General features: G+C 47.2%; 1 protein-coding gene across 1 annotated transcript in view; it reads right to left on the reverse strand.

Annotated features, from left to right (window-relative positions):
• Positions 1-17,908, reverse strand: part of DUPD1 (dual specificity phosphatase and pro isomerase domain containing 1) — a 20,572-nt gene extending 2,664 nt beyond the window's left edge. The window contains exons 1-2 of the mRNA XM_023204758.2: positions 17,646-17,908; positions 3,875-4,095 (exon numbers count right to left, since the gene is read on the reverse strand). Coding sequence (XP_023060526.2) covers positions 3,875-4,095; positions 17,646-17,845 — 421 coding nt within the window. The 5' untranslated portion in view covers positions 17,846-17,908. The remainder of the gene's footprint in view (positions 1-3,874; positions 4,096-17,645) is intronic.
• Positions 17,909-24,291: the final 6,383 nt, after the last annotated feature.

The following is a 24,291-nucleotide window of genomic DNA, read 5'->3' on the forward strand; positions in this document are numbered from 1 at the left end:
TTTTGAGACGGAGTCTCACTCTGTCCACCAGGCTAGAGTGCAGTGGCCGGATCTCAGCTCACTGCAAGCTCCGCCTCCCAGGTTTACGCCATTCTCCTGCCTCAGCCTCCCGAGTAGCTGGGACTACAGGCGCCCGCCACCATGCCCAGCTAGCTTTTTGTATTTTTTAGTAGAGACGGGGTTTCACCATGTTAGCCAGGATGGTCTCAATCTCCTGACCTCGTGATCCGCCCATCTCAGCCTCCCAAAGTGCTGGGATTACAGGCTTGAGCCACCGCGCCCGGCCTCATAATAGATTCTAAGATGCCTTCAAAAGCAGACTATGGACTGTTTAAGAACAAGAAAGAGCAGACAAAAGGAGAGCATGATACTAAAGCGCCTCGTGGCATTTGCCCTGGAGTTTCTTAGAAGACTTCATTAAATTAAAATCACACTAATTCACCTTTAGAGGATGCCGCATCAGGGGCAGTTAAGGCAACCCAAGTGGGGTTCCTGTGACAGTATTTTGTGAGGACTTCTTTTTCTGATAAAGAGTGACAAGTTCAGTTTTTTCAGATCCTATAACCAGCTGGCATGCCTCGCCCTCCGTGATATTTGGTGACCTCTTATACAGCAAAGTCACCAGGTGCTCAAAATAAGGGCAGAGGACTCTTCTGTGAGGCCTCGGTGACAGAAGGAATCCCCGCTGGTAGGCAGGTGTCCTGATGGCACTGCCTCTGATTAGCTCTGTGACCCTGGGCACCTCACTTGGCTTCTCTGGGCCTCTGTTTGCCCAGCTGTTGGGGCAGGACCGGGAACTAGATTATCTCTGAGGTATTTTAAGAGTGACTGAGGTTGCCTGGGGAGTTCTTTCTAAAGGGTTAAGTCAGGGTAGGGATGGGGTGGGAGAGGGCCCCAGGGGCTGATTACAGCCACAGTACAGCTCCACAAGGAATGCTTTTCAAAAAGAGTGAAAGAGACTGGCTGTGAGAAGCCAGGTGGGGGGAATGGTGTACACTTGGCTGAAACCAGTCAATGAGAACGAAGAACATAGACAAGAGGAAGCAAAGAGTGATGCCTTGCTTTTTGGCCAGACTATCTATCCACACCTCCTACACAGAGTGTAAGAAACATACAAGTGGGTCCGGCACTAAAATGCCAACCAGTGTCCCTTGGTTTTCCCTTGGGTCTGGCACTAAAATGCTAAGCAGTGTCCCTTGCCTAGACACAACTGGGCCATCCATTGCATGTGGCAGGTGGGCTGAGCACCTGCCATCCAGTGGGTACGAAGTCTATGGTATTGCTGCTCCTAAGCTAGCGGCCATTTTGTTTGGTTGCTGTGACCACTCAGGGCACAGGTTACAACCTGATGGCCACTAGGTTGCTTTAGTTTGTCCTTTGCAGCATTTTAAGAAATTTCAATCTGTTGCCACGACCTAAAAATCAAGCGATTTTATGGTAAAATCCAGATTGGAGACTTCTGAAAAGTCAGATCTCCCACATTTGCACCGACTCTCATAAGACAAGCATTAGCTGAGGCTGAGTGACAGGTGCCCCTGTGAAGGGGGTACAGGGCTCTCTGCTTAGCCACAAGTGCCCCCTACCCACACCCCCCTGCTGTACATGCAGCCAGCTTCATTTGTTTACACTCTGCATGGTTCTGCAGGGTAAGCATTTGAGCCCTGACTTGAATTCTTTAGATATGTCAGTGCAAAGGCGCTGAGAGCAGAGCCTACCCTGCCATCTCTAGTGGGGTCATGTCCTGCTCCCCATCTCTAGCCATCCAATCGAGTCCCGGCACCCCTATCCATTCATTCTACCCCCCCCCCCCCCCAAAGTCTCTGATCCTAGTATCTACTCTCCTCCCTTGGCCCTTCATTTGCTAGGTGCCACCTGGTCTAACAGTCATGATCCACAGCAGCCTGACACCTCCTCACAATTTTCTGTCATCTGCCTAGGCCTAAGCTTCAACTTGAGATCTTGATTCTTTCTGGATTTGGCAGTGGGGGCAGACCCTAAAATTGAGTGCCAGGAACCTAAAACAAGCTTTCATGTAAGTATATCTTACAGTTCAAAGTTGGAATGTCTTTTTTTATTTTCTTTGAGGATTGGAAACTTTACGATGATGATGTGCACATGCTGACGTGGTTATATGCTTCACGGTATATGACCATGCTTTATCAAATACATCCGAGAGCCTGCTGTCCGCCAGGTTCTATGCTAAGCACTTTATGTGCATTACTGCCGATCCTCATTATAACCTCTGAAGGTAAATATTTTTATCACCGGATGGAGAAACCAAGGCTCAGAGAAATCACATAGTTAGTAAATTGTGTGTCAGAAATGTAAACCCGGCCCTGTCTTCTCCGAAGCCTGCCAGGCCCTTTCCATGAAGGGTAAGGTCTAAAACATAGTAATGGCAAGTGAGTGCATTAAACAGAAACGGAAGGATTAGGTTGTTGCAGTCTTTGTTTTTTTCATGTCAAATATGTTTTCAGTTAACTTCAAATACTATGAGACAAATTTTACCTTGTGGTGATGACTCAGTTCAGTTGCTTTTTTGATCCTGCTTGGAAACCCAGAATGTACACAGCACAAAAGATGGTTCATAAATAGACTCATAAAAGGAAGGCCTGAAAATGAGGCATCTTCTAATACAAGCATGTTAACTCTAAGGGTTTTTTTCATTGTGACATTGCTTTCTGAGCCAAAATAATGACAAACTGTTGGTGGCTATGGTTGGCTGTGGGGTCAGGGCCACCTTGGGATGTCCATTAAAGTCTGATACTGTCCAGCAGACCTGGCCTAGGCCCAGCCCCAGGTTGCAAGTTCCTGCAGCAGACAGTTTGGTCAGTCACTGAGACTTGACCTCTTGTGGCAAGAAAGGCTTTCAGTAACCGGATACCCTGAATTATGTGATGGCCCCACAAAGGGGTGTGTGACACATTGGGCTGAAGTCAGAGCACAGATTAGGGAGCTGAAGTCCCTCTGGCCTCTGTGGAATGCCACTGAGGTACACCCTGCAGCAATAACTGTATATTGTCTTACCCCCGATGAGTCCCTAAGCTGTGCCCTTCTCTCCAAGATAGCCTTGTAGCCTTTGCTGGATTAGGGTAGCCAGCAGTGCATTCTGAGCACAAAGACTAGCACTGTGATTTAAAAGATGGATAATTAACGCTGGGAAAACTTGGAAGCTGGAAGTGCAAAACCCAAATTATACCTCAAATGCAGCGTGCCAGTAAAGCTCAGCATGTCAGCTTTCTACTGGAGGCCTCACTAGGCTAAGTGTAAATGGGGACATGGCGGCTAGAAGGCGGTCTGTGAACTTGGATGGTGGGCAGGAGAATTTAAGGTCTCTCCATGGATTCCCACTCAAGTCAGCTCCCTGAGGGTTTTACGGCATCAAAGCCCTTGGCTACTAGTTGGGTTCAGGCCCAGGGACAATTACTGTCTCCGGCCGTAGTCCCAGCTTTGAGGGCTCCCAGACGGCCTCCGCTTTTTGAAGGATGGCAAATGTCCTTTAGCAAAGGCTCCGACCAAAAGGCCTTTTTTTCTTACGCCCTATTTCCATTCCCCAAAGCTGCAATCAAGGTCCGAACCCCGCCAGCAGCACGCTCGGTGGTGCAGGTCCTTAAACCTTCACAGCTTCCAGGGGTTCGCAACTTTACCGTAGGCCACAAGCAGCCCCAGTGGCCTAGCTTTGCGACAGACAACGATTTCGCACGCTTACATCCCGCTTCCGTCCTGGGCCTCGGGCGGGGAGACCTTGGGCTAAGAGCGGAACCTAGGCTAGGGGCGGAGCCTTGGCGGGGCGGGGAGGGGGCGGGGCCTAGCTACAAGCGGGGCAGATCCCGGCGGGGCGGGGCGGGGCGGGGCGGGGTCGCGGGTCTCTTACCGTGATCATTGCGCAGCGCTCTGTCGATGAAGGCGGCCGCTGGGTAGAAGAAGACACTGAGGTCGAAGGTGGGCAGGTCGTCGGCCTCCACGCCGTGGTATTGGATGTCCATGTCACGGTAGTAGTCGGGCCCGGTGTCCACGTTCCAGCGGCCATGGGCAGCGTTCAGCACGTGCGTGAACCCCGCCTTCTGCAGCCGGTAGCGGTCCAGCGCTGTCGCCCTGGGCGCAGGGGAGAGAAATCTGTGGGCGCGCGGCGCCCTGCCCCGGGTCCGAGAAACTCAGAGGCCGCCCACGCTTTCTGCCGTGGATTCCAGTTCCCAGAATAAGGACTAGTTATTGCAAATGAAGTCCCAAAGCTCTGCTCTTACCCGGTCCCCTACGCCACCTGCACTGTTTTGTTATTCTGGCTCGGCTGTCTCAAGAAAGGACAGGGTGGAGGCTGGGGTAGGCGAGCTGAGCTATTCGTTCGTCCATTCGTTCTTTCATAATTCACTATATACAGTGGAGCCTGGTGCTGGACTCTACAGTGGTCGCAGATCTGGACCTGCCAAATTGCCTGAAAGCCCTCCAAAATAACCTGTTCATCAGGGCTGCCTTCACCCAGCCTCTCCTCTGAACCTGCTGGATGCTTTTAGGGTTTGGAGATGGAGGCTCAACTGAATGGTTTAAAGCAAGGCCTTCCATGAGAGGATTGGATTGGGATTGAGCAAAGTTCACAAATTCACGTTGGCACGATGTGAATGGGAAGGTGTTGCTTTGGGGAGCTGTTGCCCAGCTGGGCAGAGCATTGTTCTGAGAAGGAGGGCTTTTCCAGCCATCTATTGTTTGAATTGATTGCAGGGAAGTTCTTGAAGCCAGCAGTGAAGTTATTTAATGGGCTACAGCTTTATCTTTCTAGGCAAGAATTTCCAGGAACAGTAAATTTAGTCCTCTTGAAGTAGATGGCTCTGGAGTATGACTCGACCAGAAGGCAGCATGGTGGGGCCGGGGTGGAGATGGGCTGACAGAGGAAACATGGGTTCTTCCTGCCTATGGGGTGGGGCAGGGAGGGACCTGTGTCACTACAAGTGTCAACATTTGGTGATGGAGGGGAAGAAGGAGGCAAGCACCAGTCAAGCCAAGGAAACAGCACCATCTAAGGTATGGAGGCTGGAGACAACGAAGGCCTTTCAGGAAGCATTGTCTGTTTCCTGTAATCAATTATCCATCCCCAAATAATGATTTGCAATCTCTTTGCACTGTGCTGGGTACTGATGGTAAAGAAGTGAACAGAGGCTGAGCACAATGACTCACGCCTGTAATCCCAGCACTTTGGGAGGCCGAGGCAGGCAAATCACGTGAGGTCAGGAGTTGGAGACCAGCCTGGCCAACATGGCAAAACCCTGTCTCTACTAATAATACGAAAAAAAAAAAAAAAAAAATAGCCGGGCGTGGTGGCGCATGCCTGCAGTCCTAGCTTCTTGGGAGGCTGAGGCACAAGAATTGCTGGAACCCAGGAGGTGGAGGTTGTGGTGAGCTGAGACCACGCCACTGCACTCCAGCCTGGGCGACAGAGTGAAACTGTTTCTCAAAAAACAAAAGAAGTGAACAGGTTAGTGAAGGTCCCTCAGGAAGGTCAGATACTAATGGGGGTAGGAATAAACAACAAGTAAAGATAATTTTAGAGAGCAGTGAGAGCTGTCCGAAGGACCTAAAACTTCATGACATGATACAGAATGACCGTGGTCCTGCTTCAGGCAAGGTGGTCGGGAAAGGCCACTGTGGGGAAGTGGTGTTTAAGCCAAGACTGAGGGTGAGAAGGTTGAGGATGAGTTGGAGAGAAAGTGTTTCATCCAGGCAGAGGGAACAAGTGCTGAGAACAGAAAGGAACCCAGTGTGGCTGAAGTGGCAAGGGGAATAGTGGTACAGAAGTTTGGAAAGGTAGAGGGACTGGATCGTGGTGGGCCCTGCCCGCCATAAGAAGGAGTTTGAGTATTATTGCAAGTGTGGCAGAAGCCTGCTAGAGGATTTTAAGAAAGAAGTAAGCATTTTTTACTTTTTTAAAGATCAATCTGGCCAGACAAGGTGGCTCACACCTGTAATCCCAGCACTTTGGGGAGGCCAAAGCGGGAGGGTGGCCTGAGACCAGGAGTTCAAGACCAGCTTGGGCAACATCATGAAACCCCATCTCTACAAAATATAAAGAAAAAAATAGCTGGGCATGCTGGCATGTGCCTGTAGTCCCAGCTACTGGGGAGGTTGAAGTGGGAGGATCACCTGAGCTCAGGGAGATTGAGGCTGCAGTGAGCTGTGATTGCACCACTGCACTCAGTCTGGGCAGCAGAGAGAGACTCTGTCTTAAAAAAAAAAAGAAAGAAAAAAATCAATCTGGCTGATGTGTGGGGATGCTGGATGTTAGGATCTGTGTTTGGGAGTCAAGGAGAGCTTTAGAGAGTGTTTAAACAGAAGTGATACAACCTGGGTTTAAGAAGACATCTCCCTCAATTGCGTGAAGACCAGTACTTCAGCTCAGGGAAGACGTGACAAGGGTCTGGAGCCGTACCAGTAAGATGGTAAAAGTGGCATTGCACTCCAGCTGAGGGCTCATCTCAAGGCCACTGGTAAAAGCATGTGGACAGAAGTGACCATGTTAGATGCTAGCAGGAACCAACACCCTGGACCAGGAGGAAGCCTCACACCAGAAATACATGCCATGGCCCCTCGGCCAAGGGCGCGCTCATCTTTCACTGGTTTCCTGGAGCTTTTTATCTGGCATGAGAACTACGATGGTGTCCAGTGTTTGGGAAGGGAACTGAGCATTTGGAAACATTTGCAGACAGCTCATCGGAACTGTGGCACGGGGAGTGGGGAGTCCCACTGAGCCCCCCTCCACTTGGCTCTTGGTGTGGCCATTCTGACTGTGGGACACATTGTGCTTTCCATTTTTCCTCAGAAAGGTCTGCTTTTCATTTTTCGTCTTGCCCCAAAGTATGTATACAACAAACATTGTGCTTTGGGGATGTAGCTCTGTGCCCAATTAAAGCCGCCGCCAATGCGGTCCATCTTGCTGAGTAGCAATCAACCTCACTTTGAGGTTGAGCTCAGTGGAAAAATTAAAATTAACTCTCCTTGACAGGAAGCTCCTACCCACCGTGAAGACTATTCTCTCTGGGTTCAGTAACTGGCCTTCAACATAATCAAGTGGCAGTTTGAATGAGTAACAGTTTGCACTTTGCCACTTTTGGGGAGTGGGGTAGATATGCAACAAGACTCATTGCCTGACATCTCCATATCCACCGCATGAGGCTGATTTTGGCTGTGCCTGAGGGAGAGAAAGAGGCTCGTGAGGACTGCAAGACCTGGTGGGTATTTGAGGCCCACCACAAGTTTTCAGGGTCTTGGCTCCTTGGACGGGAAGGGGAGTCGGTATCCTGACACATCACTCTGGGGACTCCCCCCAGCTTCGTTCACTAGAGTTCAGTTGAGGGCTTGAAAGAGCATCCACAGCAGAATGGGAATCTGCAAATAAACGGAGTGCCTCTTACACAGATGCTGTGGGGGAGGCAGAGCCATCATCACAGACACCCATCGTCCAATCCCCAGCTGGGACAGACACCCAGCTCAGCAATTATTGGGAGTGGGGCAGGCTTAGAGGGTGGTGTCTGACACTAGATTGCTTTGGTTTTGTTTTTAAATTTCGGGGCCAGATACATTATCTGCTCACATATGTTGAAAAGAGACTAAGAAACACAGGGGCATTTTGAGGTGATGGGCGTGGAGAAAAGGCCATGTGCCCCACTCCTGGGTCCACATAAATGCCTCTGCTGAGGGAGAAAAGACTTCAGAAAGAGAAACAGATTTAGAAATGTAATTCCAGAATCTGGATGACACAGGAGCTTTCATTTCTGGTTAGGCACAATCCTAGATGTGATCAATCTGTTCAATTTTTAAATAATATGTCATCTCATGACAAAAATAACAAATGCTCAATGTAGAATGCAGAAAACATACTCCCCCCTCCAAAAAAATCACCTGTATTTCTACTCCCCTGGGGATAAAGGCTATTGTTAGCTTTTGATGTAAGAACCTCCCATTGTTTCTCTATGCATAGATTTGCATATTTTATAGAGAGTGTGTTTTTTTGTACAATACTATATATAAAGTTTCAAAATCTTTGACATGGTGATATATTGTAAACATCTTCCTATGGCAACATACAAGACTTCAATAACTGCATGCTATTTCATTATATAGGTAAGTCCCAATTTTTTCTTACCAAACATTTTGCTGTGTTTCTTTGGGCATTCCTCTGATTATGTTCATAGGAGACATTTTTAAAAGTGAAATTGCTGGGTCAACAGATATGGCCATTTTAAAATACATTTGATACTTGTTACTAAATTACCCTACAGAAAACTTGCTAAAATTTGCAGTCCATATACTTCGTCAATTTCTAGACAAAAGAAAAATGGTGTCTTGTTTTCACTGATTCATTTTAGCAATGATGGACATTGTTTACACATTTGTTGGACTCATGCAGTTTACTTTACTTTTTTTTTTTTTTTTTTTTTAACATTTTTTGACTCTTTCCAGTTCATTGGAATCGTGTAGTTTACTTTTTTTTTTTCTTGAGATGGAGTCTTGCTCTGTCACCCAGGCTGGAGTGCAGTGGTGCCATCTCGGCTCACTGCTCACTGCAACCTCCGCCTCCCAGGTTCAAGCAATTCTCCTGCCTCAGCGTCCCAAGTAGCTGAGATTACAGGCACGTGCCACCATGCATGGATAATTTTTGTATTTTTAGTAGAGACAGGGTAACACCATGTTGGTCAGGCTGGTCTTGAACTCCAGACCTCAGGTGATCCACCTGCCTCGGCCTCCCAAAGTGCTGGGATTACAAGCGTGAGCCACCATGCCTGGCCTATGCAGTTTGCTTTTGAAGAACACCATCAGTCATATCCCCATTTTGACTGACTTCTCTTGAACTCTTCTCCCTTCCTGTGAACTTCCAGCCTAGCTCTGGATTTGGACTCCAGATTGGAGGAGGGCTGAAGAAACAAATTCCTTCTTTCATGGCCCAATTTCCTCACCTAAGCCCTTCCCTCCCTGCCTGCTTCTCTAGCCTGGCCCAGATACCTGCCAGCCCCTCTGGAGTTGTTCCCAGGAAGCTTGCTTCAAAGCCCCACCCCAGAGGAATGACAGATAGCTGCCTCTCCATGAGGCGGTCTTCTTGGGCAGTGCTCCTGACGTTTCACTTGTTCAGATCCCTTGTCACTCTCCTCTTGTCAGCCTAAATGCCTCAGCCTCTGCTGGCAAGCCCATTTTCCCAGGCGTGTGCTCTTGCACAGAGGGTTGGAGGCGCAAGCCCTGAATATATACATCTGTACAAACCCCCTGCAGCTTCCTTCAGGCAGCAGCAGGCTGCTCCCATGTTGCACAGACTCTACATTGGGCATTGAAGGAAGTCCCCTCATGATCGGAACGGTTCCCCACACTCTGATGTCTGCGGAGAATCCACACATTTCCCATACCTGATTATGGATTTCTGTTTGCTGGCAGGCTGTACCTTGCCATCTCGCACCTTATTTTTTCAGTAGGGTGTGACGCTGTCATGGTCACACATCATTTCATGGGTGTGGCCTTGATGGTGACCTTCCCCAGTGGAGTCTTTTTTTTTTTGAGACGGAGTTTTGCTCTTGTTGCGCAGGCTGGAGTGCAATGGTGTGATCTCTGCTCACTGCAGCCTCTGCCTCCTAGGTTCAAGCGATTATCTTAGCTCAGTCTCCCGAGTAGCTGGGATTACAGGTGCCCGCCACCACACCTGGCTAATTTTTTGTATTTTTAGTAGAGACGGGGTTTCACCATATTGGCCAGGCTGGTCTCAAATTCCTGACTTCAGATGATCCACCTGCCTCCATCTCCCAAACCCAGTGGAGTCTTAACCGTGCAGTCTTGAGTGTGCCCGTTCCTTGCAAGTGGACTTTAAAACAGTGGGCACATTTCTGGCATCTGATCTTTGTTCGTTCACCTGATGGGAAAGTGAAATGAACTGGCCTTCTGGTGTCTTGGGTGTTCTTGTTACTTGCTGATGGTGAAGCTCCTCCGTGTTGAGGCACCTGAGAAAACACCGGGCTGACAGCTGAAACTGACGCATGAACTGAGGCGGCAGAACCACTGGGAGCCTGCGTTTTCTTTGTTTGCTAAACAGCACCGATTACACTGGCAGTACTTTCCTTGTGAGAGTCTTGTGAAGTTGAATGATGCAGTATTGAAGCTTCGTTGAGAGGTTAAAAGATGATTCCAGGGGGAAAAGGCAGTGGAAAGATGTATGTCAGAATGTGCTTATCCCATGACAAAATGTGGTAATGGGATTATATGTAATTTAAATTTTCTTGTTTTTGTCTTTCTACATTTTGTACATTTTCAGTAATGAGCCAGTCATATATTCATTTACTATGTAAATGTATAGCATGATGTGTATTGTTATTTCCTTAGTTCTCAGGAGAGACCATTGTAGAGGCATAAGGTGGCCTCGGGGTTTTTAACTCCTGCTGGAAATCTCCTGTCTGCCCCACTCTCTCAAACTCTATTCCTCCAAGGATGGAGGCGAAGAGAAGAGAATACCCAGGAGGCCTGGTTTTGAGAAATGATGTGGTATGAGTAATTGGACTTGGCATTTGCCTAACCATGCAAGGAGATGGTTTATGTTGCTTGAGGCCTTGACTGCTAAGCCGTTTTCTGGCAATGAGAAGGCCAGGCCAGGCCAAGGCCTCAGGCTTCTCTCCCCGACCATCTTGCCCATGACCGCTGCCCAGCTATGCCTCAGTGGCCTTCAGTAGTTGGAAGTCCTAGTTATTTCAGGTAATGCCCAGCATGTTAAACCTTGACTGTGTTTTGCTGCATCCTAAACTGGCCACGCCACCCCCACCTTGAAGAAGCAGGTTAATTTCATACCTGCTCGGTGCCTTAAGGCCGAATTGGTTCCTCCTTTTCAGGGAGAAGGAGCTGTCTCAGCTGACTGACTTGCCTTCATTTCACTTCCCAGGCTCTCGAGGCCAGGCCAGCCCTGGAGATGCCTCTGGCTTCTGAGGTTGTGAGTCCAGTCAGAAGCAGAAAAGCAGAAAGGACAAGACAGAGGGTTCCCTGGAAAGCCAGCTTGGGCTGGGTGGGTGGGACAGGCCGCAGGCCTTGGGAGGAATCTGACCCCAAATGCCGGACCTTGGAGGCAACTGTAGTTTAAGCAAGGAGCTCCTGAGGGCCCCCACCATTCCATGAACAGCGGAAGTTTAACTGCACCCTGGCACTGGCTCTGACACCCGCATGGTGGAGAGGCAAGAGAGATTTCTCAATTATCCCGTTTCAGCCAAGCCTTATCACTGGAGGCTGCCCTGCCTAGGAATTTGCAATCACTTTGACGGTAGCCAGGATATTTCCCCTCCTGCTGACTATAGGGAAAAAAAGGACTGAAAAAAGATTTTGCTAAGCGAATGAAAGATGTGAACGAGATTAAAGTGAGAATATTTAAATTACAGAAACTTAGTGCTTTCGAGCATACTCAAGCATTTTTGAAGCACCCATTTAGGGACTGCTGATTGATAAGAGGTGATGAATTATTCTTATCTCATCATTGACGCCAGACTCTGGCTCTCTGGAGGGCAACACTTGGTTAACCTAATTTGAATCTAATTTGAATGACTTAAAAGTAATAAAACAAGTGTGTGCTTGAAACTAATAAAGCCTAATTCATTTAATAGGCCATTTCTTAAAGAATTTTATTTTAGAGCTGGAAGGGAACCTTTGAAATCATCCTTTATTTTACAAATAAAGAAACTGAGTCCCAGAACAATAAAATGCTTTGCAAAAGGCCACCCATAGTTGGTGGCCACCCACACACAGTGGGGACTGGGATACTGTGTCCAGTCATGCTTGAGCCCTCCACTCCACGCTGAGCCTGTGGTTCCACTTGTGGCAGATTCAGACCCCTGTCGAGTTAGAGGAATGAGTAGGGAGTGGGCGGCTACACCTTGTGTGAAGAAGACCTCCCCCAAACCCCAGGAATATCTGCAAGGTGGCCAGCCAGGCCCCACCCCTTCGACCCCTCTGCTGAGCCAGCAGAATGAGCACCCTTCACATCGCTGTCCTGTTTGTGGCCTTTTCTTATCAGGCAGCAGTGGCACGGCCACCTTTCCCCTCCCCTGGGCTGCTGAGCAGTGAGGACTTGGAGTTACCAGGCAGCCCACTTGGTGAATCCCCTTGGGCTAACCTGGGATTGAGAAAATGCTTTAGCAGTTTTGAAACCCACAGGCCCAAGGAGCTTTGATGTGGCTGCCTTCTTAGGCCTTAGGTCACCTCCCTGGAAGGTCTAGGAGGGCAGGCCCTCCTTCCAGCACTCTGCCCTGGGTCATGATAGAATCTCATGGGAGAAATCTGACCCAGGGTTGTTTTCTGTCCCAAGGCTTCTTCCCCTAGCATGGGGACCGTGGGTGGAAAGGCACAGTGACTGTTCTTTATCTTCCTCTTACACTGTGAGTCGAATTTCCAGAACCTGCCTGATTTGTCATTCAGTGCATGAATGTACTGGGCACTGTGAGATGTGTTTTGTTTGCATTAATGCATAGAATCCACATTTTATAGGTGAAGAAGTTGAAAGTCACAAAGCTTGAGTGACTTGCCCAAGGCCACACAGAAACCAGTATGGGTCCAGACACTGTGGCTCCAGAGCAGATGCTTAGCCACTTGACCTCTCTCCACAAAAAGGAGCAGGGAAAAGAGTGAGCTTCATCTTAGAGGTACATATGCCCCTCTGCGGGCCCAACAGTCACTGGCCTGGGCTCCAAGGATAGAGAGTAGCTTTGGCCGTTGCAGGACATCCAACCTTACTCCTGGGTCCTGACCTCCTTCACTTCCAGAGCCTTGGTACCTTGGTACTGGGCTCAAAAATCTTAGGGGCTTTTAGGGAAAGGAAAAACCTAACCAAAATGTAAACATCAAATTAAAACTGAGGCTTTATGCACGAGAAACCAGCTTGGAGCTTTTGGCTGCTTTGGGCAACCACTGCAAAAAGACCAAGAAACACAGGCAGCCTTGCCTGCTCACAGCCCAGGTTATGGCCTTTGCATGGCTGCACTGGCGGTGGAGTTAATTGCTCTTGCAATAAGCATCTGTGAGTGTCCTTAACCTTGTTAAGTGAGTGTCACAGAAATTAGGGACAAGCACCACGCCATGCTGACTTGAGGCTCCAGCCCCCAGCCGGGAGTGCAAGCCTCACACACCTGTGTGTGCTTGTATTGGGGCTCGATTAGGCAGAATTGAATTACAAGGGCAGTGACATTTTCCATTTTCTTGGTTGAAAGAAGCAAGTTCAAGGTCAAACATCAAGGAGGCAAGCATATTTTATTGTCTGGCACTTGATTAACTAGAACACGTCGGTTCTGCTCAGATACTCAATGGTTTTCTGAATAAAGTCCCTTGGCCGTCATTTACCCTTCCTCGAGCTGGCCCTGACCTACCTTTCCGGATTTCTTTTTGTGGTTGTTGTTAAGTAACAATAATATTTGCATTTGTCTATTACTTTTTTTTTTTTTTTTTTTGAGACGGAGTTTCACTCTGTTGCCACGCTGGAGTGCAATGGTGCAATCTCAGCTCACTGCAACCTCCACCTCCCGGGTTCACGCCATTCTTCCACCTTGGCCTTCTGAGTAGCTGGGATTACAGGCTCCCGTGCCTGGCTAATTTTTTGTATTTTTAGTGGAGACGGGGTTTCACCGTGTTAGCCAGGATGGTCTCGATCTCCTGACCTCGTGATCCACCCGCCTCAGCCTCCCAAAGTGCTGGGATTACAGGCGTGAGCCTCCGCGCCCGGCCATGCGCGGCTAATTTTTGTGTTTTTAGTAGAGATGGGGTTTTGCCATGTTGGCCAGGCTGGTCTCGAACTTGTGACTTCAAGCAATCCACCTGCCTCAGCCTCCCAAAGTGTTGAGATTATAGGCATGAGCCACCGCACCTGGCCAACTATTCTTTAAGTTGAGGAAAAGGTAAAATAATCTGCCCAAAGCCAATGCACCTGACCAGGAGACTGTGCCAGATGGCATTACTGTTAGAATGTTTGCAGCCCCTCCGGCTGTGCTAGTTAAACTTTCCTGCCCCACTGACATAAGGCTTTGGTGTGGACTTGTTTTTGCCAGTGAAATGTGGGCAAAAATGGCAAGTGTCACTTCTAAATCAGCTTATGGTTTGTCAGGTCTCTCGTTTCTCTCTGCTGCAAGGCCAGCAAGATCCCAAATCGGGGCTGCTCTGTCACCCTGGGTCCTAGAGTAAAGTGGTCGGGAACGCAGCAGAGCTGGCCCACCATGGACTGCAGTGTGAGTGAAAAAGAACCTCGCTGTGGCAGGCCGCCAAGATGTTGGGGTGAGCTATTAGACTAGCACAGCTAATCAAAACTGACCACACAGCAGTAGAATCTGGCTTAATCTCAGACCTTCTGAAAGTGTACCACATTCATCCTCTATATTCCAGATGAATCCCCCTGCTTTTCTCACCTCTGTAGCTAGTCCCATCCTGCGTCCTCTGCCTGGAATTTCTTTGAAATTCTACCCATCTTCAAAAGTCGAGCCTGGATTCATGTCTTCTGTGATCTTTCTCAGATCCATAATAGCACCAAGCACTTACTGAGCATTTACTATGTGCCAGATACTACTATAGCATTTGTTTTATTTCATTTAATCTTCACCCCGTGAGATAAGTCCTATTATTGTTGCCATATAAAGTGAAGAGAGGTAAAATAATTTGTCCAAAGTCACACAACTGGTGTGTTGTGTGGCAGAGCCAAGTCTCAAACCCTGTGCTCCTTCCCCTCCAGTACTCACTGCTGTTTCTGTTCCCTGTTACATTTCTGCTCATCTCTATCTTCTTCCCTCCTCAACTCTGAAACAGCTTCTGTACCTGACCATGTTTTGTTTGTTTGTTTGTTTGTTTGTTTTTGAGACGGTGTCTCGCTCTGTCACCAGGCTGGAGTGCAATGGCGCAATCTCTGCTCACTGCAACCTCCGCCTCCCAGGTTCAAGCGATTATCCTGCCTCAGCCTTCCGAGTAGCTGGGACGACAGGCAAGAGCCACCACACCCAGCTAATTTCTGTATTTTTAGTAGAGATGGTTTCACCATGTTGGCCAGAATAGTCTCAATCTCTTGATCTTGTGATCTGCCCGCCTCGGCCTCCCAAGGTACTGGGATTACCAGCGTGAGCCACTGCGCCCGGCCTGACCACATTTTTTTTTTTTTTTTTTTGATCTGGGTTTGAGTATAAATTTTACCCCTTTCTGGTGGTGAGAACTTGGGCTGGTCACTTGATTTCTCTGAGCCTCAGTTTCTTCCTTGTTTCCCCCGCAGCTCTAAGCAAGGTGTCCAGTAAACGGTTACTGGCTGACTGAATGAATGAATGAACTCTCTGAGCTGTGACTTGTCCATTTGTAAAATGGGAATAATAATGGTTCCTCCTTTATAGGGTTATTGTGGAGTCTAAATGACGCCTAGCACAAGGTATGACACCTAACACCTAAGAATTCAATACAGGCCGGGCGCGGTGGCTCAAGCCTGTAATCCCAGCACTTTGGGAGGCCGAGACGGGTGGATCACGAGGTCAGGAGATCGAGACCATCCTGGCTAACCCGGTGAAACCCCGTCTCTACTAAAAAATACAAAAAACTAGCCGGGCGAGGTGGCGGGCGCCTGTAGTCCCAGCTACTCGGGAGGCTGAGGCAGGAGAATGGCGTAAACCTGGGAGGCGGAAGTTGCAGTGAGCTGAGATCCGGTCACTGCACTCCAGTCCGGGGGGAAAAAGGAGAACCCCCCTCCCAAAAAAAAAAAAAAAAAAAAGAATTCAATGCAACTTAGCTATTATTATTATAAGCCATAGCAAAGGTAAATACAGTATACAAGATACAGAGAAAAAGCTTACTTCTCACTATGGGGATTGAGGTAAGCTAGCTTCATGGCAGAAACGACTTGAGTGGACTTCGAAGAATGCATAGGATCTGGACTCGGACATGAGGTGCAGGGAAAGACATTTTAGACAAAGGGAACAGTATGGATAAAGATACAGAGACAGTTTAAGTCTTAAAATCTTAATCTCTCTTTCCTCGGTTGTACCATTTCTAGGGTCAGACCTAAGGAAATAATTCTAAATAGAGAAAAAACATTATGTGTAAAGATGTCCACTGCAGCATTGCTTATAAAAGTGAAAACATGAAAATAACTGATATGCCCAACAATAGGGAAGTAGTTACATGAATGCTCTTTTGTTCATCTGATATATTGTCATGTCTATTATAATTAAATACATAAGAAGTAATAAAAGAAAATGTTTATGAATGATGCTATGTGAGAAATAAGAGAAAATGAATAATCAATATAGTTATAATTATGTAAAAACAAATTCCAAAACCAAAAGTAATATTCGGAAAGTCTAGGAGGAAATATACTACAATATTAATAGGAGTATCTTTGGAGTAATGGCCTTTGGTGATTGCTTTGGGATATTGAAAGCAATCTTTCTTACATTTAGCATTTTTTTATTATCATAGTTAACCTTTACTGAGCACTTCCTATGTACTAGGCAATGTACTATTTTACACACATTATCCCACTTAATCCATATAGCCCCATGAGGAAGGTTATCTTATTAGCCTCTTACGGATGGGGAAACCGAGACTTCTCTATTTACATAATGAGCATATGTTACTTTTTTTTTTTTTTTTTTGAGACAGAGTCTCACTCTGTCACCCAGACTAGCGTGCAGTGGCACAGTTACAGCTCACTGTAGCCATGACCTCCTAGGCTCAAGTGATCCTCCCACCTCAGACCCCTAGTAGCTGGGACTATAGGTGTGTGCCACCAAGCCCAGATAATTTTTTAAAATTTTTTGTAGAGATGGTGTCTCACTATATTGCTCAGGCTGGTCACAAACTCCTGGGCTCAAGCAATCCTCCCACCTTGGCCTCCCAAAGTGACGGGGTTACAGGGGTGAGCCACCATGCCCAGCCTATTACTTTCTTTATAGGAAATATTTACTACATTTAAATAATATTTTGTTATTAAAAGGCTAGAGATGTCAGTCCCTCCTTCTTCTTCTTTTTTTTTTTTTTTGCTAGTCCAAACACTGTTATTATAATAAGCATTGTTGCACGTATTTTCTCATTATTGCTACTCTCATTTCTGTAAATTACATTTCTTAAAGTGATATTTTTGGTTAAAATATATGTGTATCTTTTTTAATTGGAACTAATTTTAGACTTACAGAAAAGTGCAAAAGTCACATGGAGCTTGGTAATAAAAAGGAATAAAATACTGATACAAGTACAATTTGGATGAACCTGGAAAACATTATGCAAAGTAAAAGAAAGCCAAGAACATATGATAATATTCCATTTATACAGAATGTCTGGAAATCAGTAAATCTATAAAAACAGAGAGTAGATTGGTGGTTGCCAGGGCCCGAAGGGCAGGTAGGGAATGGGGAGTGGCTGTTTAGTGGGTTCAGGGTTTCCTTTTGAGGTGATAAAAATGTTCCCAAATTAGAGAGTGGTGATGGTTGCACAACTCTGTAAATATAACAAAACCTCTGAATTGTATACTTTAAAAGGGTGAACTTTATGGTCTATGAATTATTTCTCAATAAAGCCGAATTCAAAGAAGAAAACCTTAGAGAGTTTCTGTACACCCCTCTCCTTCCTTCCCCTAATGTTCACATCTGAGAAATTGCGGGTTAAATTGTGGCACAGCTAACTATGGCACTTACTCATCGCCAATGTAGAGCTTGGGCCAGACCTCGTTGACGTGGGTGTACTGGGGACTGCCCTTCCAGAAGAGCCGCTCCAACTCAAAGGCTCCAGGGGTGCAGTAGTCCTCCTCCTCCCCTTCCTCCTCCACCTTCAGCGACAGCCTCTTGGCAGATGAAGAGACATTCTTGAGGCTTGTCTTCACTTCTCCGGATGTCATTTTAGAGCTAAGGGATTTTCTCTCCTTTCTGCAGCTGGTTATGAGAGAGAAGCAGGATGGGGGTTAGCAAGGGACACTGAGGCAGGAAATAGGCTTTACAAAAAGAGGTGGGAATAAGCTAATCTTAAAATTTGGCAGGTGTTTCCCCAACCTGCTATGCCCCCGCTTCCTCTTCCCAGGCCACCCAGGTAAACAAGGAAGGCCATGATGACAGTTAAATGACACTTCCCCAATGTTCCAATCTTTCTAGAGTAGGAGAGCTGGGGGTCCTTGGATGTGGGCCAAGGCAGGTTTTGGGGCTAAGAAATCCTGCAAGCAGCCAGTCCCTTCCCACCTTTCTTTAGACTTTACTCCTTTGGTGCCTACTTTTTCCTTTATCTGATTGAAACCTACTGGTTTGGGCCATTTTGGACCCAAAATAGGAAGGCCAGAAGATCCCTGACATTCCAGGTCCATGGCCCTCTCAGCGTCTGCAGGGAGCCGTCAGCCAGCAGAAAGAGCGCATCGCCAAGGCCATACCTGCCGGGGCCACATGCACGTCAGCAGGACTTCAGAAGCCTCGAGACAGGAGGGAACGTGGCCGCGTGAGAGTTAACCTGTCAGAAGAGCTGAAGGCAGTGCTCACGTTCTCACACTGGGAGCCTGGCCATCATTGCCTTAACTTACCAAGGGGATTGGAAGAGATGCCCCAAGATAGAAAGCTGTGCCTCCAGATTGAAATGTGCATTTGGAGAGCTCATTAGGCTCTGCCAGTGGAATGCAAGAGAGGGCTTTCCATTGTCCCCAAGGAGAGGAATTTGCAGTGGAATTGGACAGTGATTGTTTCCTGAGTCGAGTAAATGATGCACCTATGGTCAGCCTGGGAAGGTAAGTTGTGCTCCTACTCTGAGACTGGAGAGAAGGAGGAAAATGTGGGAAGACGGAGAACCATGGAGGTGAGTGACTGGGAGGGAGTGCTATTTGTTTATTTATTTGACAAATACTTATATAACACCTATTGTGTGCCAGACACTGTTCCAAGTGCTTGATGATTGTAAATCCATTTGATCTTAACAACACTGAGGTAGGGTTATCCTAATACCCTATCATTAACCCCATTTTACAGATAAGGAGGATCATGAATTGAGGCTGTCTGTAGCACAGGGTCTTAGTGTGACGGGGAGGGAGATGAGGTGCAGTGTGAACAGGGGCAGGCCTGGGATGCAGACAATGTAGGAAAGGGTTCATGGCTTCAAAGACCATTAGGAACATGTCAAAGGGACTCAGAATACAACTTGAAGAAGCTCCCATTTATCAAAAATGGAACAATTTGAACATGAAAAATAACAATAATTCCAGTGGATCAAAACACATCAAACACTTAGGTCATAATAATACTGAAGGCCAGGCGCGGTGGCTCATGCCTGTAATCCCAGCACTTTGGGAGGCCGAGGCAGGTGGATCACCTGAGGTTAGGAGTTCAAGACCAGCCTGCCCAACATGGTGAAACCCTTTCTCTACTAAAAGTATAAAAAATTAGCCAGGTGTGGTGGTGGGTGCCTGCAATCCCAACTACTCGAGAGGCTGAGGCAGGAGAATCGCTTGAACCTAGGAGGCGGAGGTTGTAGTGAGCTGAGATTGCACCACTGCACTCCAGCCTGGGCAACAAGAGTGAAACTCTGTCTCAAAATAATAATAATAATACTGAAAACAGGCCAAGAGCAGTGGCTTATGCCTGTAATCCCAGCACTCCGGGAAGTTGAGGTGGGTGGATTGCATGAGCCCAGGAATTTAAGAGCAGCCTGAGCAACATGGCAAAACCCATCTCTACAAAAAATGCAAAAATTAGCTGGGTGTGGTGATGCATGCCTGTAGCCCCAGCTACTCAGGAGGCTGAGGCTGAGGTGGGAGGACCACTTGAGCCCAGGAAGTTGAGGCTATAGTGAACCATGATCATATCACTGTACTCCAGCCTGGGCAACACAGTGAGACCCTATCAAAAAAAAAAAAAAAAAAAAAAACCCAACACTTAATTATGCACAGTTGGAAGATGTTTGGGAACCAGCTCCTTATTTTGAAGATGGATAGATAAAGGAGAAGAATCTGCATGTATTGCTCCTCTCTTATACAAACTATATACTACTGGCTCAATATGGGAAATTTTCTTTTATAGAAGTATTCCAAATAATGAATAAAGAAGGAAGCACCATTTCACACCACCTCATGAGCTGCTGCATCCAGAGACTGAGCATAAACTGCCAACCACATACGAATAAGAAGAGATGATCAGACATTATATGCCTTCGGACAGAAGAGCACACCACCATGGCAGGAGTCATCTCACCAAAAAAAAACCTCAGTCTTCTCAGGGTCCTCAGGTCTGTATCTATCAGCCAACATGCTGGAGATTCCGAGGACAGTAATGTCATACCACAGGGCTTATCTTTTAGAAAAACATACTGAAATACTTGCTTCAAAAATAATATAGTTAGAAAATATAAATAATACAATGTTGGGGCAGGGTATTGATGTAGGTGTGAATGAGATGGGCTGGCCATGAGTGATGGTGATTGGGGCTGGATGATGGTTATAAAGTAGTTGCTGTTTCTCCTTTTTCCTTTTTTAAAATAGAGATGAGGTCTTGCTATGTTGGCCAGACTGGTCTTGAACTCCTGAGCTCAAGTGATCCTCCCACCTCAGCTTCCCAAAGTGCTGGGATTATAGGCATGAGCCATCACACCTGGCTAGTTGCTGTTTCTCTTCAGGTGTGTTTGAAATTCTCCATGATAGAAATTTAAAAGGAAAGGATTGATACCACTGATTTGGGGAATTCGATTCTCCCAAGTCCATAGCAGATGACTTAAAGGATCACTAGCTAGCCGTGTGTGTCTGTAGGGATTGTGGGAAGCCAGGATTTGTGACTTCCTCCAACAACTTCCTGCTTCCTGGTGGGGTGTGGAGAGGGCAATGGGCAGCAGAGGGGACCCTCCTGTGGAGTCTCTCAAAGTGTGGTCTGAAGACCACCTCTGTCAGAGTCACCTGACACTGACCAAAAATACAGATTCCCGGGCTGCACCCTGGACCAGGGGTTGGGGCACAGGCATCTGTATCTTAGTGAGCTCCCAAGTGAGTCTGACACTTAGTAAAGTTTGATAATAATTGTCTGAGATGTGGCTAAAGAGCCAGGGCGCTGCAGAGTCAAGGGAAAGGTAGTGAGAGCGCTTATTCAAAATGCCTCCCGCTGTCCCAGTGGGATGGGAGACCTGGTCTTTAGCCCAGAATGCAGCTGCAGGCTGGGAGGAGAGAGGACCTTGGGGCTCCTGAGTGTTGCTTCTCTGTGTAGCCTTGGTGTCTGGCACGTAGGAGGCGCTCAGGAGATATGGGTTGGATGAGGAAGTGGCTTAGTGAATGAATGGAATGAGTGACTGAGGGGTGAAGGAATGATTAAGGGCTGTGAGGCCTGTGCTAGGGGCTCAGCAAGAGCTGCTAAGGCAGGACTGAGCCTCCAGGCTGATTCGGAGGAGGGTGAAGGTGAGGGGACTGCAGGCGCAGGGTGGGCTGCCCTCCTGCCACGGGTAATCATTCAGGCCCAAACTATTCTGGGGCCTGCCTTCTGTGTTTCCAGTCAGGAAGGGAGAAATTATTTCAAGGAGTGGCCAGAAATCTTTCTCACAGAAACGAGCCCAGACCCCTCAGTCCCCTAAGAGCATAAGTAGTTACAGCTCTCCTCGCTTCAGGCCCACAGTGTCTAAAGATCTGAAGCTCAGCCCATCCATGGCACCCACTCTTCTTGTTCGAAGTGAGTAGAAGCTGGGCACCATACACCTCAGGGTGGTGGTTTAGGCCGTCTTGAACTCTGCCTGCGGTTAATGGAAGCTTCAGAAGAGGTGATTTTCAGGAGACGCTGGGGTCAGTTCCATTCTGAAACCTCCGTCTGCCTCCTTTGATCACTGAAGCTGACTTCACCCTTGATGAGGCTGTTCTTCCTTCATTACACTGTGGAGGGAACCATACCCGTCTCCATCGCTGTGCTGAAAGCCTCGGCTGGATTTCCAGACAGAAGAGGAAGTGGTGCGGTCTACCCTGAAGAGCTTGGCACACAGAGTGAGCCCTGGGATCTATTATCCTGCAGCATGCAGATTTGATGGGGAAAGAGAACAAAGTGTGGAACTGTCCAGAAACCACAGACCTGTAATCTTTCCAAATCCTGAAGGCGGCCTATGTGCACCCTCTCTGCATGGCTCCCGACTCTCTAATTCTCCGAGAGGCCAGGAGCATCTGTTTCCCAGATCACAGCCAACATGGAAGGGAAGACAAATCTGTTCTGTTTGGTTTCCATAGATTCGACCCAGAGATTAACTGCCAAGGTCTCAATGACACACACAATATCAATCACAGGCTAAATGTCATAATGAGAGCTGGGCAGGCTGTCAAGAGAGGCCTCCAGGTTCCCGTTACAGCTTCATATTTAAGGATTTGGTCCCAGGAAATCAAATGCTATCTCCGAGACGACTTGGCCTACATGCAACGGCAGCCTGTCTCCTCCTTAAAAGGTGACAAACTCAGGCTCCTTCAGCGAGGGACCAGGCAGATAACATAGAGGAAGGAAGTGAGTTGGGTGTTAAGAAGTAAATTAAACAAACAAAAATCTGACTGTTGGCTTCAGGCAAGAGACGTTAGGGAGGGGTGGGGAGTGTGGCACACCAGGGAGCATGTACCTCCATTAAGGGGGCAGCAGCTTGCCATCCCACGTGGGAATGCAAGCCCAGATTTTCTGATATTTTTATGATCCACATAGATTGTTGTGAGAAATCTATTGATTTTTAAATGTAAGCCCCTGTAGTCAATACTATCCTTGTCCCGTTGCAAGGAAAGCATCTACTACAGGTGCCTCCTCAGCTCAAGTCGCTGCAGCAGAAGTGGACAGTTCTTTATACACAAAAGCCTTCCTACCTCAGGTGCCTATTTTCCTCTTGAGGGCATTTTCTAGTCCTTGTGCTGGTCAGGCCTGCAGTGTGTGGAAACATCCCCCAGAAGTTATCGCCAATTAGGAGCAGGAGTTGCCCACTTCCTCAACCTCCCCACTTCCTCAACCCTGAGTGGGCCACTTTTGAAATACGTCCTGCACAGTCTCCCGGAGGCTGGCCCGTGTCTGCTCGTTCACATGTCCTTTACTGGTTGTCCTCCCTCCTGGGTGCTCTGCATACCACACTGTACTCCCAGGAGCACCTCTCAAATAAACAGCATGCACCCAAACTCTAGTCTCAGGGTCTGCTTTTAAAGGAAACTAAACCAAGGTACAGCTAATTTAAAAACATTTAAAGGTGAAAGATACAGTATACATATATCAAAACATCACATTGTATCCCATAAATACATACAATTATTATTTGTCAATTAAAAATAAAAATGTAAGGAGAAAAGAAAAAATAAAGATACCATGATAACAGAAGATGCAAAAGGCCGAGCAGTACTTGACCACTAAGGCCTAGAGTGCCATTTCCTTTCGTGAACGTGACCTTGCCTTTGAAGAGCTATCAGCATGGGGACTCCTCATTAACTCAGACTGTATTTCAGACCTTTTTTTTTTTTTTTTTTTGAGATAGGGTCTCACTTTGTCACCCAGGCTGCTGGAGTGCAGTGGCACAACTCACTGCAAACTTGAACTCCTGGGCTCCTGGGCTCAATATTCTCTTGCCTCAGCCTCCCAAGTAGCTGAGACCACAGGTTGCACCACCATACCTGGCTAATTTTTTTTAAAAGTTTTTGTAGCTGGGCATGGTGGCTGATGCCTGTAATCCCAGCACTTTGGGAGGCCAAGGTAGGTGGATCACAAAGTCAAGAGATTGAGACTATCCTGGCTAACATGGTGAAACCCCATCTCTACTAAAAATACAAAATTTAGCTGGGTGTGGTGGCGCACACCTGTAGTCCCAGTGACTTGGGAGGCTGAGGCAGGAGAATTGCTTAAACCTGGGAGGCAGAGGTTGCAGTGAGCCAAGATGGCGCCACTGCACTCCAGCCTAGTGACAGAGCGAGACTCCCTCTCAAAAACAAAAAACAACAACAAAAAAAGTCTTTTGTAGAGACAGGGTCTCACCATGTTGCCCAAACGGGTCTGGAACTCCTAGGCTCAAGTGATCCTCCTGCCTCAGCCTCACAAAGTGCTGGGATTACAAGCATGAGCCACTGCACCTGGCTTATTTCAGAATTTTCTATTGCAAGTCTTGCATTTGGTTCAAGGTTTCCTTTGCCCAAGTAGGAAAGGCCTTAATCTGAATTTGAAACTGTAATTTGACACCATTATTTTACTTATGCATAAAAAAACTCAAACAAGCAAAAAACTTTTTATAGTTTGTTTGTTTTTTTTTTTCAACTAGAAAAAAATACATCAAAATGTCAATAGTATGGGTGACTTTTTCTTCTGTTTCCTAATTTGGGATTCTTTTAATAAATAGTGATATTTT

Source organism: Piliocolobus tephrosceles, chromosome 9 (assembly GCF_002776525.5).
Source record: "Piliocolobus tephrosceles isolate RC106 chromosome 9, ASM277652v3, whole genome shotgun sequence".
NCBI lineage: Eukaryota > Metazoa > Chordata > Mammalia > Primates > Cercopithecidae > Piliocolobus > Piliocolobus tephrosceles.